General features: G+C 36.1%; 1 protein-coding gene across 1 annotated transcript in view; it reads left to right on the forward strand.

The window, feature by feature from the left end:
- Window positions 1–18,588, forward strand: part of LOC144737500 (cadherin-20-like) — a gene marked incomplete at its 3' end in the record, with an annotated part of 42,119 nt that extends 23,531 nt beyond the window's left edge. Inside the window, exons 4-6 of the mRNA XM_078620218.1 lie at window positions 9,858–10,056; window positions 16,122–16,241; window positions 18,421–18,588. Of these exons, the coding sequence (XP_078476344.1) occupies window positions 9,858–10,056; window positions 16,122–16,241; window positions 18,421–18,588 (487 nt within the window). The remainder of the gene's footprint in view (window positions 1–9,857; window positions 10,057–16,121; window positions 16,242–18,420) is intronic.
- Between the last annotated feature and the right edge of the window lie 220 nt (window positions 18,589–18,808).

The following is an 18,808-nucleotide window of genomic DNA, read 5'->3' on the forward strand; positions in this document are numbered from 1 at the left end:
TTGGGAATTATTTTAAATAAAACATAATAAAATAATTGGGAATTATTTTGAATAAAACATAATAAAATAATTGAGAATTATTTTGAATAAAACTTAATAAAATAATTGGGAATTATTTTAAATAAAACTTAATAAAATAATTGGGAATTATTTTAAATAAAACATAATAAAATAATTGAGAATTATTTTGAATAAAACATAATAAAATAATTGAGAATTATTTTAAATAAAACTTAATAAAATAATTGGGAATTATTTTAAATAAAACATAATAAAATAATTGAGAATTATTTTAAATAAAACATAATAAAATAATTGGGAATTATTTTAAATAAAACATAATAAAATAATTGAGAATTATTTTAAATAAAACTTAATAAAATAATTGAGAATTATTTTAAATAAAACTTAATAAAATAATTGGGAATTATTTTAAATAAAACATAATAAAATAATTGAGAATTATTTTAAATAAAACATAATAAAATAATTGAGAATTATTTTAAATAAAACATAATAAAATAATTGGGAATTATTTTAAATAAAACATAATAAAATAATTGGGAATTATTTTAAATAAAACATAATAAAATAATTGAGAATTATTTTAAATAAAACATAATAAAATAATTGAGAATTATTTTAAATAAAACATAATAAAATAATTGGGAATTATTTTAAATAAAACATAATAAAATAATTGAGAATTATTTTGAATAAAACATAATAAAATAATTGGGAATTATTTTAAATAAAACTTAATAAAATAATTGGGAATTATTTTAAATAAAACTTAATAAAATAATTGAGAATTATTTTAAATAAAACATAATAAAATAATTGGGAATTATTTTAAATAAAACATAATAAAATAATTGGGAATTATTTTAAATAAAACATAATAAAATAATTGAGAATTATTTTAAATAAAACATAATAAAATAATTGGGAATTATTTTGAATAAAACATAATAAAATAATTGAGAATTATTTTAAATAAAACATAATAAAATAATTGGGAATTATTTTAAATAAAACTTAATAAAATAATTGGGAATTATTTTAAATAAAACATAATAAAATAATTGGGAATTATTTTGAATAAAACATAATAAAATAATTGGGAATTATTTTAAATAAAACTTAATAAAATAATTGGGAATTATTTTAAATAAAACTTAATAAAATAATTGGGAATTATTTTGAATAAAACATAATAAAATAATTGAGAATTATTTTGAATAAAACATAATAAAATAATTGGGAATTATTTTAAATAAAACTTAATAAAATAATTGGGAATTATTTTAAATAAAACTTAATAAAATAATTGAGAATTATTTTAAATAAAACTTAATAAAATAATTGGGAATTATTTTAAATAAAACATAATAAAATAATTGAGAATTATTTTAAATAAAACATAATAAAATAATTGAGAATTATTTTAAATAAAACATAATAAAATAATTGGGAATTATTTTAAATAAAACATAATAAAATAATTGGGAATTATTTTAAATAAAACATAATAAAATAATTGAGAATTATTTTAAATAAAACATAATAAAATAATTGGGAATTATTTTAAATAAAACATAATAAAATAATTGGGAATTATTTTAAATAAAACATAATAAAATAATTGGGAATTATTTTGAATAAAACATAATAAAATAATTGGGAATTATTTTAAATAAAACTTAATAAAATAATTGGGAATTATTTTAAATAAAACTTAATAAAATAATTGAGAATTATTTTAAATAAAACTTAATAAAATAATTGGGAATTATTTTAAATAAAACATAATAAAATAATTGAGAATTATTTTAAATAAAACATAATAAAATAATTGGGAATTATTTTAAATAAAACATAATAAAATAATTGGGAATTATTTTGAATAAAACATAATAAAATAATTGAGAATTATTTTAAATAAAACATAATAAAATAATTGGGAATTATTTTAAATAAAACATAATAAAATAATTGAGAATTATTTTGAATAAAACATAATAAAATAATTGGGAATTATTTTAAATAAAACTTAATAAAATAATTGGGAATTATTTTAAATAAAACTTAATAAAATAATTGAGAATTATTTTAAATAAAACATAATAAAATAATTGGGAATTATTTTAAATAAAACATAATAAAATAATTGGGAATTATTTTGAATAAAACATAATAAAATAATTGAGAATTATTTTAAATAAAACTTAATAAAATAATTGAGAATTATTTTAAATAAAACTTAATAAACTAATTGGGAATTATTTTAAATAAAACTTAATAAAATAATTGGGAATTATTTTAAATAAAACATAATAAAATAATTGGGAATTATTTTAAATAAAACATAATAAAATAATTGGGAATTATTTTAAATAAAACATAATAAAATAATTGGGAATTATTTTGAATAAAACATAATAAAATAATTGAGAATTATTTTGAATAAAACATAATAAAATAATTGAGAATTATTTTGAATAAAACATAATAAAATAATTGGGAATTATTTTGAATAAAACATAATAAAATAATTGGGAATTATTTTGAATAAAACATAATAAAATAATTGAGAATTATTTTGAATAAAACATAATAAAATAATTGGGAATTATTTTGAATAAAACATAATAAAATAATTGAGAATTATTTTGAATAAAACATAATAAAATAATTGGGAATTATTTTGAATAAAAATAATAAAATAATTGAGAATTATTTTGAATAAAACATAATAAAATAATTGGGAATTATTTTGAATAAAACATAATAAAATAATTGGGAATTATTTTGAATAAAACATAATAAAATAATTGGGAATTATTTTGAATAAAACATAATAAAATAATTGGGAATTATTTTGAATAAAACATAATAAAATAATTGAGAATTATTTTGAATAAAACATAATAAAATAATTGGGAATTATTTTGAATAAAACATAATAAAATAATTGAGAATTATTTTGAATAAAACATAATAAAATAATTGGGAATTATTTTGAATAAAACATAATAAAATAATTGGGAATTATTTTAAATAAAACATAATAAAATAATTGAGAATTATTTTGAATAAAACTTAATAAAATAATTGGGAATTATTTTGAATAAAACATAATAAAATAATTGAGAATTATTTTGAATAAAACATAATAAAATAATTGGGAATTATTTTGAATAAAACATAATAAAATAATTGGGAATTATTTTAAATAAAAATAATAAAATAATTGAGAATTATTTTGAATAAAACTTAATAAAATAATTGAGAATTATTTTGAATAAAACATAATAAAATAATTGAGAATTATTTTGAATAAAACATAATAAAATAATTGAGAATTATTTTGAATAAAACATAATAAACTAATTGAGAATTATTTTGAATAAAACATAATAAAATAATTGAGAATTATTTTAAATAAAAATAATAAAATAATTGAGAATTATTTTAAATAAAACTTAATAAAATAATTGAGAATTATTTTGAATAAAACTTAATAAAATAATTGAGAATTATTTTAAATAAAAATAATAAAATAATTGAGAATTATTTTAAATAAACATAATAAAATAATTGAGAATTATTTTGAATAAAACTTAATAAAATAATTGAGAATTATTTTGAATAAAACATAATAAAATAATTGAGAATTATTTTGAATAAAACATAATAAAATAATTGAGAATTATTTTGAATAAAAATAATAAAATAATTGAGAATTATTTTGAATAAAACATAATAAAATAATTGAGAATTATTTTAAATAAAAATAATAAAATAATTGAGAATTATTTTAAATAAAACATAATAAAATAATTGGGAATTATTTTGAATAAAACATAATAAAATAATTGAGAATTATTTTGAATAAAACATAATAAAATAATTGGGAATTATTTTGAATAAAACATAATAAAATAATTGAGAATTATTTTGAATAAAACATAATAAAATAATTGGGAATTATTTTGAATAAAACTTAATAAAATTATTGAGAATTATTTTAAATAAAACATAATAAAATAATTGGGAATTATTTTGAATAAAACATAATAAAATAATTGAGAATTATTTTGAATAAAACATAATAAAATAATTGGGAATTATTTTGAATAAAACATAATAAAATAATTGAGAATTATTTTAAATAAAAATAATAAAATAATTGAGAATTATTTTGAATAAAACTTAATAAAATAATTGGGAATTATTTTGAATAAAACATAATAAAATAATTGGGAATTATTTTGAATAAAACATAATAAAATAATTGGGAATTATTTTGAATAAAACATAATAAAATAATTGGGAATTATTTTGAATAAAACATAATAAAATAATTGAGAATTATTTTAAATAAAACATAATAAAATAATTGGGAATTATTTTGAATAAAACTTAATAAAATTATTGAGAATTATTTTAAATAAAACATAATAAAATAATTGGGAATTATTTTGAATAAAACATAATAAAATAATTGAGAATTATTTTGAATAAAACATAATAAAATAATTGGGAATTATTTTGAATAAAACATAATAAAATAATTGAGAATTATTTTAAATAAAAATAATAAAATAATTGAGAATTATTTTGAATAAAACTTAATAAAATAATTGGGAATTATTTTGAATAAAACATAATAAAATAATTGGGAATTATTTTGAATAAAACATAATAAAATAATTGGGAATTATTTTAAATAAAAATAATAAACTAATTGAGAATTATTTAAATAAAACATAATAAAATAATTGAGAATTATTTTCAATAAAACTTAATAAAATTATTGAGAATTATTTTAAATAAAACTTAATAAACTAATTGAGAATTATTTAAAATAAAACTTAATAAACTAATTGAGAATTATTTAAATAAAACTTAATAAACTAATTGAGAATTATTTAAATAAAACTTAATAAAATAATTGAGAATTATTTAAATAAAACTTAATAAACTAATTGAGAATTATTTTCAATAAAACATAATAAAATAATTGAGAATTATTTAAATAAAACTTAATAAACTAATTGAGAATTATTTAAATAAAACATAATAAAATAATTGAGAATTATTTTAAATAAAACTTAATAAAATAATTGAGAATTATTTTCAATAAAACATAATAAAATAATTGAGAATTATTTAAATAAAACTTAATAAACTAATTGAGAATTATTTAAATAAAACATAATAAAATAATTGAGAATTATTTTAAATAAAACTTAATAAAATAATTGAGAATTATTTTCAATAAAACTTAATAAACTAATTGAGAATTATTTAAATAAAACTTAATAAACTAATTGAGAATTATTTAAATAAAACATAATAAAATTATTGAGAATTATTTTCAATAAAACATAATAAAATAATTGAGAATTATTTTCAATAAAACTTAATAAACTAATTGAGAATTATTTAAATAAAACTTAATAAACTAATTGAGAATTATTTAAATAAAACATAATAAAATAATTGAGAATTATTTTCAATAAAACATAATAAAATAATTGAGAATTATTTTCAATAAAACTTAATAAACTAATTGAGAATTATTTAAATAAAACATAATAAACTAATTGAGAATTATTTTAAATAAAACTTAATAAACTAATTGAGAATTATTTAAATAAAACATAATAAAATAATTGAGAATTATTTTAAATAAAACTTAATAAAATAATTGAGAATTATTTAAATAAAACTTAATAAACTAATTGAGAATTATTTAAATAAAACATAATAAAATAATTGAGAATTATTTTAAATAAAACTTAATAAACTAATTGAGAATTATTTTAAATAAAACTTAATAAAATAATTGAGAATTATTTAAATAAAACTTAATAAACTAATTGAGAATTATTTTAAATAAAACATAATAAACTAATTGAGAATTATTTAAATAAAACTTAATAAACTAATTGAGAATTATTTAAATAAAACTTAATAAACTAATTGAGAATTATTTAAATAAAACTTAATAAACTAATTGAGAATTATTTAAATAAAACATAATAAACTAATTGAGAATTATTTAAATAAAACTTAATAAACTAATTGAGAATTATTTTAAATAAAACATAATAAAATAATTGAGAATTATTTTCAATAAAACTTAATAAAATAATTGAGAATTATTTTCAATAAAACTTAATAAAATAATTGAGAATTATTTAAATAAAACATAATAAAATTATTGAGAATTATTTTAAATAAAACTTAATAAAATAATTGAGAATTATTTTAAATAAAACTTAATAAAATAATTGAGAATTATTTAAATAAAACTTAATAAACTAATTGAGAATTATTTTAAATAAAACATAATAAACTAATTGAGAATTATTTAAATAAAACTTAATAAACTAATTGAGAATTATTTTAAATAAAACTTAATAAACTAATTGAGAATTATTTTAAATAAAACTTAATAAACTAATTGAGAATTATTTAAATAAAACTTAATAAACTAATTGAGAATTATTTAAATAAAACATAATAAACTAATTGAGAATTATTTAAATAAAACTTAATAAACTAATTGAGAATTATTTAAATAAAACTTAATAAACTAATTGAGAATTATTTAAATAAAACATAATAAACTAATTGAGAATTATTTAAATAAAACTTAATAAACTAATTGAGAATTATTTTAAATAAAACATAATAAAATAATTGAGAATTATTTTCAATAAAACATAATAAACTAATTGAGAATTATTTAAATAAAACATAATAAAATTATTGAGAATTATTTTAAATAAAACTTAATAAAATAATTGAGAATTATTTTCAATAAAACTTAATAAACTAATTGAGAATTATTTAAATAAAACTTAATAAACTAATTGAGAATTATTTAAATAAAACATAATAAAATTATTGAGAATTATTTTCAATAAAACTTAATAAAATAATTGAGAATTATTTTCAATAAAACTTAATAAACTAATTGAGAATTATTTAAATAAAACATAATAAAATAATTGAGAATTATTTTCAATAAAACTTAATAAACTAATTGAGAATTATTTAAATAAAACATAATAAAATAATTGAGAATTATTTTAAATAAAACTTAATAAACTAATTGAGAATTATTTAAATAAAACATAATAAAATAATTGAGAATTATTTTAAATAAAACTTAATAAACTAATTGAGAATTATTTAAATAAAACTTAATAAACTAATTGAGAATTATTTAAATAAAACATAATAAAATAATTGAGAATTATTTTCAATAAAACTTAATAAACTAATTGAGAATTATTTAAATAAAACTTAATAAACTAATTGAGAATTATTTAAATAAAACATAATAAAATAATTGAGAATTATTTTCAATAAAACATAATAAAATAATTGAGAATTATTTAAATAAAACTTAATAAACTAATTGAGAATTATTTAAATAAAACATAATAAAATAATTGAGAATTATTTTAAATAAAACTTAATAAACTAATTGAGAATTATTTAAATAAAACTTAATAAACTAATTGAGAATTATTTTAAATAAAACTTAATAAACTAATTGAGAATTATTTTAAATAAAACTTAATAAACTAATTGAGAATTATTTAAATAAAACTTAATAAACTAATTGAGAATTATTTAAATAAAACATAATAAACTAATTGAGAATTATTTAAATAAAACTTAATAAACTAATTGAGAATTATTTAAATAAAACTTAATAAACTAATTGAGAATTATTTAAATAAAACATAATAAACTAATTGAGAATTATTTAAATAAAACTTAATAAACTAATTGAGAATTATTTTAAATAAAACATAATAAAATAATTGAGAATTATTTTCAATAAAACTTAATAAAATAATTGAGAATTATTTTCAATAAAACTTAATAAAATAATTGAGAATTATTTTCAATAAAACTTAATAAACTAATTGAGAATTATTTAAATAAAACTTAATAAACTAATTGAGAATTATTTAAATAAAACATAATAAAATTATTGAGAATTATTTCAATAAAACTTAATAAAATAATTGAGAATTATTTTCAATAAAACTTAATAAACTAATTGAGAATTATTTAAATAAAACTTAATAAACTAATTGAGAATTATTTAAATAAAACATAATAAAATTATTGAGAATTATTTCAATAAAACTTAATAAACTAATTGAGAATTATTTAAATAAAACTTAATAAAATTATTGAGAATTATTTTAAATAAAACTTAATAAACTAATTGAGAATTATTTAAATAAAACTTAATAAACTAATTGAGAATTATTTTCAATAAAACTTAATAAAATAATTGAGAATTATTTAAATAAAACATAATAAACTAATTGAGAATTATTTCAAATAAAAATAATAAAATAATTGAGAATTATTTCAAATAAAACATTATAAGAGAATTATTTTAAATAAAACATAATAAAATTATTGAGAATTATTTTAAATAAAACATAATAAACTAATTTAGAATTATTTAAAATAAAACGTAATAAAATAATTGAGAATTACTTTAAATAAAACATAATAAAATAATTGAGAATTATTTTAAATAAAACATTATGAAAGAATTATTTTAAATAAAACATAATAAAATAATTGAGAATTATTTTAAATAAAACATAATAAAATAATTGAGAATTATTTTATTATGTTTTATTTTTATTATTGTATTACTTCCCTTCTACGTGACTTTACCGAAAGAACCAAGAAGATGAAACCGGCGCCCTCTGGCGGTCGCATGTTGTTTGTGAACAATAGAAAGACCACGATCGAGATTTGAAGTTTTCGTGACTGCAAGGATTCATAAAACCACATAATTGCAGGTATTGCGGTCTATGCAAACATGACTCCTCGTAAAAAAGGTGTCAGTTTTGTTGCCAGATAAAAGGGTAAAAAACCATTTTTCATATTTTGCTACTCGCAAATGAGGTTCCAATAGTGTAAATGTTTACCCCGAGCTCTCATACTCTGATGGTGCATTATCTTTGAGTTGTGCGCCTTTTGGCGTCATCTGGTCCAACACCATGTGAGACTAGCCTCTAAGGAAAGCTGTCTCGGTTGTGGACCAATCAACTTCAAGGACAGTGCACAAACATTATCAGAGTTGTGTGTTTTGTTTGCATTACGACTGCAGGTATTGTGGTCTATGCAAACAATCATCTCTCAATATCTCAATCATCTCCCAATCTCTCGATCTCTCAATCTTCCAATCATCTCCCAATCTCTCAATCTCTCAATCATCTCTCAATCTCTGAAACCCACAATCTCTCAATTATCTCCCAATCTCTCAATCATCTCCCAATCTCTCAATCTCTCAATCATCTCCCAATCTCTCAATCTCTCAATCATCTCTCAATCTCTCAATCATCTCTCAATCTCTCAAACCCACAATCTCTCAATTATCTCTAAATCTCTCAATCATCTCCCAATCTCTCAATCTCTCAATCAACTCTCAATCTCTGAAACCCACAATCTCTCAATTATCTCCCAATCTCTCAATCATCTCCCAATCTCCCAATCTCTCAATCATCTCCCAATCTCTCAATCTCTCAATCATCTCTCAATCTCTCAAACCCACAATCTCTCAATTATCTCTAAATCTGTCAATCATCTCCCAATCTCTCAATCTCTCAATCATCTCTCAATCTCTCAAACCCACAATCTCTCAAACATCTCTCAATCTCTCAATCAACTCTCAATCTTCCAATCATCTCCCAATCTCTCAATCCCTCAATCTCTCAATCTCCCAATCTCTCAATCATCTCCCAATCATCTTGCAATCTCTCAATCATCTCCCAATCTCTCCTGCGACACAACCTCAGGTGTTCGTGATGCGGCGGCTGGACCGCGAGTCCCGGGACCGGTACCGGCTCCAGGCTCGCGCCACGGACTCCGCTACGGGGCGAGTGCTCGCACCGCCGTCCGACTTCGTGGTGACCGTGCAGGACGTCAACGACAACGAGCCTCGCTTCGTGGGCAAGCAGCCCTACTACGGCACGGTGCAGGAGATGGCCAGTGCAGGTACTCGCACACAGTGCAGGTGCTCACACACAGTGCAGGTGCTCACACACAGTGCAGGTGCTCACTCACAGTGCAGGTGCTCACACACAGTGCAGGTGCACACACACAGTGCAGGTGCTCACTCACAGTGCAGGTGCTCACACACAGTGCAGGTGCTCACACACAGTGCAGGTGCTCACTCACAGTGCAGGTGCTCACTCACAGTGCAGGTGCTCACTCACAGTGCAGGTGCTCGCACACAGTGCAGGTGCTCACTCACAGTGCAGGTACTCACTCACAGTGCAGGTGCTCACTCACAGTGCAGGTACTCACTCACAGTGCAGGTGCTCACTCACAGTGCAGGTGCTCACTCACAGTGCAGGTGCTCACTCACAGTGCAGGTGCTCACTCACAGTGCAGGTGCTCACTCACAGTGCAGGTGCTCACTCACAGTGCAGGTGCTCACACACAGTGCAGGTGCTCACTCACAGTGCAGGTGCTCACACACAGTGCAGGTGCTCACTCACAGTGCAGGTACTCACTCACAGTGCAGGTGCTCACACACAGTGCAGGTGCTCACACACAGTGCAGGTGCTCACTCACAGTGCAGGTGCTCACTCACAGTGCAGGTGCTCACACACAGTGCAGGTGCTCACACACAGTGCAGGTGCTCACACACAGTGCAGGTGCACACTCACAGTGCAGGTGCTCACTCACAGTGCAGGTGCTCACTCACAGTGCAGGTGCTCACTCACAGTGCAGGTGCTCACACACAGTGCAGGTGCTCACACACAGTGCAGGTGCTCACACACAGTGCAGGTGCTCACACACAGTGCAGGTGCTCACACACAGTGCAGGTGCTCACACACAGTGCAGGTGCTCACTCACAGTGCAGGTGCTCACACACAGTGCAGGTGCTCACACACAGTGCAGGTGCTCACACACAGTGCAGGTGCTCACTCACAGTGCAGGTGCTCACTCACAGTGCAGGTGCTCACTCACAGTGCAGGTGCTCACACACAGTGCAGGTGCTCACACACAGTGCAGGTGCTCACTCACAGTGCAGGTGCACACACACAGTGCAGGTGCACACACACAGTGCAGGTGCTCACTCACAGTGCAGGTGCTCACTCACAGTGCAGGTGCTCACTCACAGTGCAGGTGCTCACACACAGTGCAGGTGCTCACACACAGTGCAGGTGCTCACTCACAGTGCAGGTGCTCACACACAGTGCAGGTGCTCACACACAGTGCAGGTGCTCACACACAGTGCAGGTGCTCACACACAGTGCAGGTGCTAATCTAGATTTGAAGTTTTCGTGACTGCAAGAATCCATACTCTTTGTTTCTTTCGGTAAAGTCACGTGGGTATAAAAATAATGATAAAATAAAACAATAATAAATGAAAACAGCTCAATTAAATCACGACGTTTCGGAGGCAACACAAGTCTCCGTCTTCAGGTGGGACCGTCACAGCCAAATTTACTGCATCAAGTGAAGAGAAATCCAAGAGACAAGACCTTAAATACTGAATTTCGATTTAAAGCTTTCGTGACTGCAGGGATTCATCTTCTTGGTTCTTTCGGTAAAGTCACGTAGAAGGGAAATAATAAAATAATAATAAAAAATTACATAATAAAATACAATTGTATTGTATTTTATTGTTTTATTTTAAATTTGGCTGTGACGAAATAATAAAATAATAAAAATTTAGCATAATAAAATACTATTGTATTTTATTATGTTTTATTTTATTACTTTGATTTATTTTATTATTTTATTATTTTCCTTCTACGTGACTTTACCGAAAAAACCACGAAGATCTTATATATATACTGGTTTAGGGGAGGGGGGAGGAGCTTATCTAAATGTGTCTGGGAGGGTGTGGGGGGGGAAGTGGGCGGGGCTAGGAGAGTGTGGGGGGGGGGAAGTGGGCGGGGCTATGAGAGTGGGGGGAGGAAGTGGGCGGGGCTAGAAGTGTATCAGCTTTACCTTTTTTTCTAGCCCCGCCCACTCCAGCCACCCTCCCAGTCCATGACTGCCACATTTAGATAAGTATAAAATAAAATAAATTAAATCACGACGTTTCGGGCGCAACACAAGCGCCCGTCATCAGGTGGGACAACCACAGCAAGAAGCAACTGCTGAAGCTTAGGACCCTGGACCCCCTCGTCCTGCTTGTCCTTCTAAGGGCCGGGACGCTGTGCGGGCCAGTGGTGAGACTCTGGGACTCCCGGCTCTACGTCCTTGTGAGGGCGAGTTCCGAGGAAGCCAGAGTCCAGACCCGCACCTTGGTTGGGTCGGGTCAGGTAGCCTCCCCTAGGGGGATTGTAGCCGGAGGACCCCAGAGCATAGCCAGAGTAGTGTATCTAGGCTGTGTACCTAGGCTGTGTACCTAGGCTGTGTACCTAGGCTGTGTACCTAGGCTGTGTCGCTAGGCTGTGTACCTAGGCTGTGTCGCTAGGCCGTGTACCTAGGCCGTGTACCTAGGCCGTGTACCTAGGCCGTGTACCTAGGCCGTGTACCTAGGCCGTGTACCTAGGCCGTGTACCTAGGCCGTGTACCTAGGCCGTGTACCTAGGCCGTGTACCTAGGCCGTGTACCTAGGCCGTGTACCTAGGCCGTGTACCTAGGCCGTGTACCTAGGCCGTGTCGCTAGGCCGTGTACCTAGGCCGTGTACCTAGGCCGTGTACCTAGGCCGTGTACCTAGGCCGTGTACCTAGGCCGTGTACCTAGGCCGTGTACCTAGGCAGTGTACCTAGGTTGTGTACCTAGGCTGTGTACCTAGGCTGTGTCGCTAGGCTGTGTACCTAGGCCGTGTACCTAGGCCGTGTACCTAGGCCGTGTACCTAGGCCGTGTCGCTAGGCTGTGTACCTAGGCCGTGTACCTAGGCCGTGTACCTAGGCCGTGTACCTAGGCCGAGTCGCTAGGCTGTGTACCTAGGCTGTGTACCTAGGCCGTGTACCTAGGCCGTGTACCTAGGCCGTGTACCTAGGCCGTGTCGCTAGGCTGTGTACCTAGGCCGTGTACCTAGGCTGTGTCGCTAGGCCGTGTACCTAGGCCGTGTACCTAGGCCGTGTACCTAGGCCGTGTACCTAGGCCGTGTACCTAGGCCGTGTCGCTAGGCTGTGTACCTAGGCTGTGTACCTAGGCCGTGTACCTAGGCCGTGTACCTAGGCCGTGTCGCTAGGCTGTGTACCTAGGCCGTGTACCTAGGCTGTGTCGCTAGGCCGTGTACCTAGGCCGTGTACCTAGGCCGTGTACCTAGGCCGTGTACCTAGGCCGTGTACCTAGGCCGTGTACCTAGGCCGTGTACCTAGGCCGTGTACCTAGGCCGTGTCGCTAGGCTGTGTACCTAGGCTGTGTACCTAGGCCGTGTACCTAGGCCGTGTACCTAGGCCGTGTACCTAGGCCGTGTCGCTAGGCTGTGTACCTAGGCCGTGTACCTAGGCTGTGTCGCTAGGCCGTGTACCTAGGCCGTGTACCTAGGCCGTGTACCTAGGCCGTGTACCTAGGCCGTGTACCTAGGCCGTGTCGCTAGGCTGTGTACCTAGGCCGTGTACCTAGGCCGTGTACCTAGGCCGTGTACCTAGGCCGTGTACCTAGGCCGTGTCGCTAGGCTGTGTACCTAGGCTGTGTACCTAGGCCGTGTACCTAGGCCGTGTACCTAGGCCGTGTACCTAGGCCGTGTACCTAGGCCGTGTACCTAGGCTGTGTACCTAGGCCGTGTCGCTAGGCCGTGTACCTAGGCCGTGTACCTAGGCCGTGTACCTAGGCCGTGTACCTAGGCCGTGTACCTAGGCCGTGTACCTAGGCCGTGTACCTAGGCCGTGTACCTAGGCCGTGTACCTAGGCCGTGTACCTAGGCCGTGTACCTAGGCCGTGTACCTAGGCCGTGTACCTAGGCCGTGTACCTAGGCCGTGCACCTAGGCCGTGTACCTAGGCCGTGTGCCTAGGCCGTGCGCCTAGGCCGTGCGCCTAGGCCGTGCTCCTAGGCCGTGCTCCTAGGCCGTGCGCCTAGGCCGTGCGCCTAGGCCGTGCGCCTAGGCCGTGCGCCTAGGCCGTGCTCCTAGGCCGTGCTCCTAGGCCGTGCTCCTAGGCCGTGCGCCTAGGCCGTGCGCCTAGGCCGTGCGCCTAGGCCGTGCGCCTAGGCCGTGCGCCTAGGCCGTGCGCCTAGGCCGTGCGCCTAGGCCGTGCGCCTAGGCCGTGCTCCTAGGCCGTGCTCCTAGGCCGTGCTCCTAGGCCGTGCGCCTAGGCCGTGCTCCTAGGCCGTGCGCCTAGGCCGTGCGCCTAGGCCGTGCGCCTAGGCCGTGCGCCTAGGCCGTGCTCCTAGGCCGTCTGCCTAGGCCGTGTGCCTAGGCCGTGTGCCTAGGCCGTCTGCCTAGGCCGTGTGCCTAGGCCGTGCTCCTAGGCCGTCTGCCTAGGCCGTGCGCCTAGGCCGTGCTCCTAGGCCGTCTGCCTAGGCCGTGTGCCTAGGCCGTGCTCCTAGGCCATCTGCCTAGGCCGTGCGCCTAGGCCGTGCTCCTAGGCCGTCTGCCTAGGCCGTGCGCCTAGGCCGTGCTCCTAGGCCGTCTGCCTAGGCCGTGCGCCTAGGCCGTGCTCCTAGGCCGTCTGCCTAGGCCGTGTGCCTAGGCCGTGCTCCTAGGCCGTCTGCCTAGGCCGTGTGCCTAGGCCGTGTGCCTAGGCCGTGCTCCTAGGCCGTCTGCCTAGGCCGTGTGCCTAGGCCGTGCTCCTAGGCCGTGCTCCTAGGCCGTCTGCCTAGGCCGTGCGCCTAGGCCGTGCTCCTAGGCCGTCTGCCTAGGCCGTGCGCCTAGGCCGTGCTCCTAGGCCGTGTGCCTAGGCCGTGTGCCTAGGCCGTGCTCCTAGGCCGTCTGCCTAGGCCGTGCGCCTAGGCCGTGCTCCTAGACCGTCTGCCTAGGCCGTGCGCCTAGGCCGTGCTCCTAGGCCGTGTGCCTAGGCCGTGCGCCTAGGCCGTGCTCCTAGGCCGTCTGCCTAGGCCGTGCGCCTAGGCCGTGCTCCTAGGCCGTGCTCCTAGGCCGTGCTCCTAGGCCGTCTACCTAGGCCGTCTACCTAGGCCGAGCGCCTAGGCCGTGCGCCTAGGCCGTGCGCCTAGGCCGTGCGCCTAGGCCGTCTACCTAGGCCGTCTACCTAGGCCGTGCGCCTAGGCCGTGCGCCTAGGCCGTGCGCCTAGGCCGTGCTCCTAGGCCGTCTGCCTAGGCCATGTGCCTAGGCCGTGTGCCTAGGCCGTCTGCCTAGGCCGTGCGCCTAGGCCGTGTTCCTAGGCCGTCTGCCTAGGCCGTGTGCCTAGGCCGTGCTCCTAGGCCGTCTGCCTAGGCCGTGCGCCTAGGCCGTGCTCCTAGGCCGTCTGCCTAGGCCGTGCTCCTAGGCCGTGTGCCTAGGCCGTGCTCCTAGGCCGTGCTCCTAGGCCATCTGCCTAGGCCGTGCTCCTAGGCCGTGTGCCTAGGCCGTGCTCCTAGGCCGTGCTCCTAGGCCGTGCTCCTAGGCCGTGTGCCTAGGCCGTGCTCCTAGGCCATCTGCCTAGGCCGTGCTCCTAGGCCGTGTGCCTAGGCCGTGCTCATAGGCCGTGCTCCTAGGCCGTGCTCCTAGGCCGTGCTCCTAGGCCATCTGCCTAGGCCGTGCTCCTAGGCCGTGCTCCTAGGCCGTGCTCCTAGGCCATCTGCCTAGGCCGTGCTCCTAGGCCGTGCTCCTAGACCGTCTGCCTAGGCCGTGTGCCTAGGCCGTGCGCCTAGGCCGTGCTCCTAGGCCGTGTGCCTAGGCCGTGCTCCTAGGCCGTGCTCCTAGGCCGTCTGCCTAGGCCGTGCTCCTAGGCCGTCTGCCTAGGCCGTGTGCCTAGGCCGTGCGCCTAGGCCGTGCTCCTAGGCCTTGTATCTAGGCCGTGTTCATAGGCCGTGTACATAGGCCGTGTATCTAGGCCGTGTATCTAGGCTGTGTCGCTAGGCTGTGTATCTAGGCTGTAACAGAGTATCAGGACTGTTGGAGTGTTGTATTATAATAAAGAAGTTACCTCTACACGTGTCTCTGGAACCCATTACACATGTGTTGTGTGTGTGTGTGCACGGCAGGTACACTGGTGATGCGCGTGGAGGCTACAGATGCTGACGACGCCTCGTACGGGAATGCGGCGAAGCTGGTGTACACGCTGCAGGAGGGGGCCGAGTATTTCAGCATCAACGCCAGCACAGGTGCTCGACTCTCACACTCACCTGCGCTCACGAACACTCGCGACAAAGGCAAAGATGCCACGTGTAGCCTCAGCCCGACTTCTTGGGGCAAGTGCTGTTGTTAATGCTACCCCCATCCCCTCCCTTTGATGCTGCTAATCCTGCATAATGCATGGGCATAATATGACTTTGAAACCCCCCGCCCACCTCCTACGCATTTCACAAGTAGTGACTAATCCCATATCTGCATTTCCCATAAATATGCTAAATTCCTCTTGATATGCAAATTATTTTGTCAAGGCGCTCTTCTTCCCCCTCCAACCCAGCTTAAATATACGCTCCAAGCTTGGTGGTGTTTCATTCTTCACCTGAGGACGGCTGCTTGCGTTGTGGCCGAAACGTCGTGAGAATTGTATTTTATTATCTTTTATTTTTATTATTTTATTACTTCCCTTCTACGTGATGACTTTACCGAAAGAACCAAGAAGATGAATCCCTGCAGTCACGAAAGAAGCTTTACATCGAAATGCAAGTGCTGTTAGCGAGTAGCAGCACCTATGAAGGCCGGCACGGCACACGAGGGGGTGGGTGGCCAGCACCACGCCCCCCAGTGGCGATGTTTACTACACACCGCATTAGGTACTCATTTGAGGCTGAGTCGACCTAGGGGAGGCCCAGGACTCGTTTAGATAATCGTCACTGATGGTGGCCGTGAGCGGGAATGGAACCCCGATGGCCGGGTGCGTAACCCAGTGCGCTACCCACTACACTACCCGCTACGCTACCCGCTACGCTACCCGCTACGCTACCCGCTACGCTACCCGCTACGCTCCCCACTACACTCCCCACTACACTCCCCACTACACTCCCCACTACGCTACCCACTACGCTACCCGCTACGCTACCCGCTACGCTACCCGCTACACTCCCCACTACGCTCCCCACTACGCTACCCACTACGCTACCCACTACGCTACCCACTACACTCCCCACTACACTCCCCACTACACTCCCCACTACACTCCCCACTACGCTACCCGCTACGCTACCCGCTACGCTACCCGCTACGCTCCCCGCTACACTCCCCACTACACTCCCCACTACACTCCCCACTACACTCCCCACTACGCTACCCACTACGCTACCCGCTACGCTACCCGCTACGCTACCCGCTACACTACCCGCTACACTCCCCACTACGCTCCCCACTACGCTCCCCACTACGCTACCCACTACGCTACCCACTACGCTACCACTCACCCATTTATATATAAAGATCCCCCGTGTAGCCTTCACATACTGTAGGGGCAAGCACCGTTAGCGAGTAGCACCTATGAAGGCCGGCACGGCACACGAGGGGGCGGGTGGCCAGCACCACGCCCCCCAGTGGCGATGTTTACTACACACCGCATCAGGTACTCATTTGAGGCTGAGTCGACCTAGGGGAGGGAGGCCCGGACCAGTGTCCGATAATCGTCGCTGGGTGTCGGTGGCCGTGAGTGGGAATCGAACTCGGGTCGCCGGGTTCGTATCGCTCCCCGCACCTCACCCACCCTCACCTGTGCCCTCACCTGTACCCTCACCTGTGCCCTCACCTGTACCCTCACCTGTGCCCTCACCTGTGCCCACCCTCACCTGTGCCCTCACCTGTGCCCTCACCTGTACCCTCACCTGTGCCCTCACCTGTGCCCTCACCTGTGCCCTTACCTGTGCCCTCACCTGTGCCCACCCTCACCTGTACCCTCACCTGTGCCCTCACCTGTACCCACCCTCACCTGTGCCCTCACCTGTGCCCTCACCTGTACCCTCACCTGTGCCCTCACCTGTGCCCACCCTCACCTGTGCCCTCACCTGTGCCCTCACCTGTGCCCTCACCTGTGCCCTTACCTGTGCCCTCACCTGTGCCCACCCTCACCTGTACCCTCACCTGTACCCTCACCTGTGCCCTTACCTGTGCCCACCCTCACCTGTGCCCTCACCTGTGCCCTCACCTGTACCCTCACCTGTGCCCTCACCTGTGCCCACCCTCACCTGTACCCTCACCTGTACCCTCACCTGTGCCCTTACCTGTGCCCACCCTCACCTGTGCCCTCACCTGTGCCCTCACCTGTGCCCTCACCTGTGCCCTCACCTGTACCCTCACCTGTGCCCTCACCTGTGCCCTCACCTATGCTCATTTCTACCAACCCACCCCCGCCAGGTGAGCTGCACACGGTGCATGGCAACCTGGACCGCGAGGCGTTGCCGTGGCTACGCGCCGTGGTGACGGCCCGCGACATGGGCGGGTTGCAGGGGGGGCTCGTCGCCACGGCGACCGTGAGCGTCACCCTGGGAGACGTCAACGACAACCCGCCACGCTTCACCAACGGTGAGGAGATGGGGGGTGACGTCACTGACCGGGGTACTCACTCACAGGTACTCACTCACAGGTACTCACTCACAGGTACTCACTCACCAGGTACTCACTCACAGGTACTCACTCACAGGTACTCGCTCACCAGCAACTCTGTCGCAACGCCCTACGTAGCCAACCGCCATGATCAGAGGTGCAGGGGAAGGGCAACAAACTGTGGGTGTCTATGTGATGA

Source organism: Lampetra planeri, chromosome 70 (genome assembly GCF_965212315.1).
Source record: "Lampetra planeri chromosome 70, kcLamPlan1.2.h2, whole genome shotgun sequence".
Lineage (NCBI taxonomy): Eukaryota > Metazoa > Chordata > Hyperoartia > Petromyzontiformes > Petromyzontidae > Lampetra > Lampetra planeri.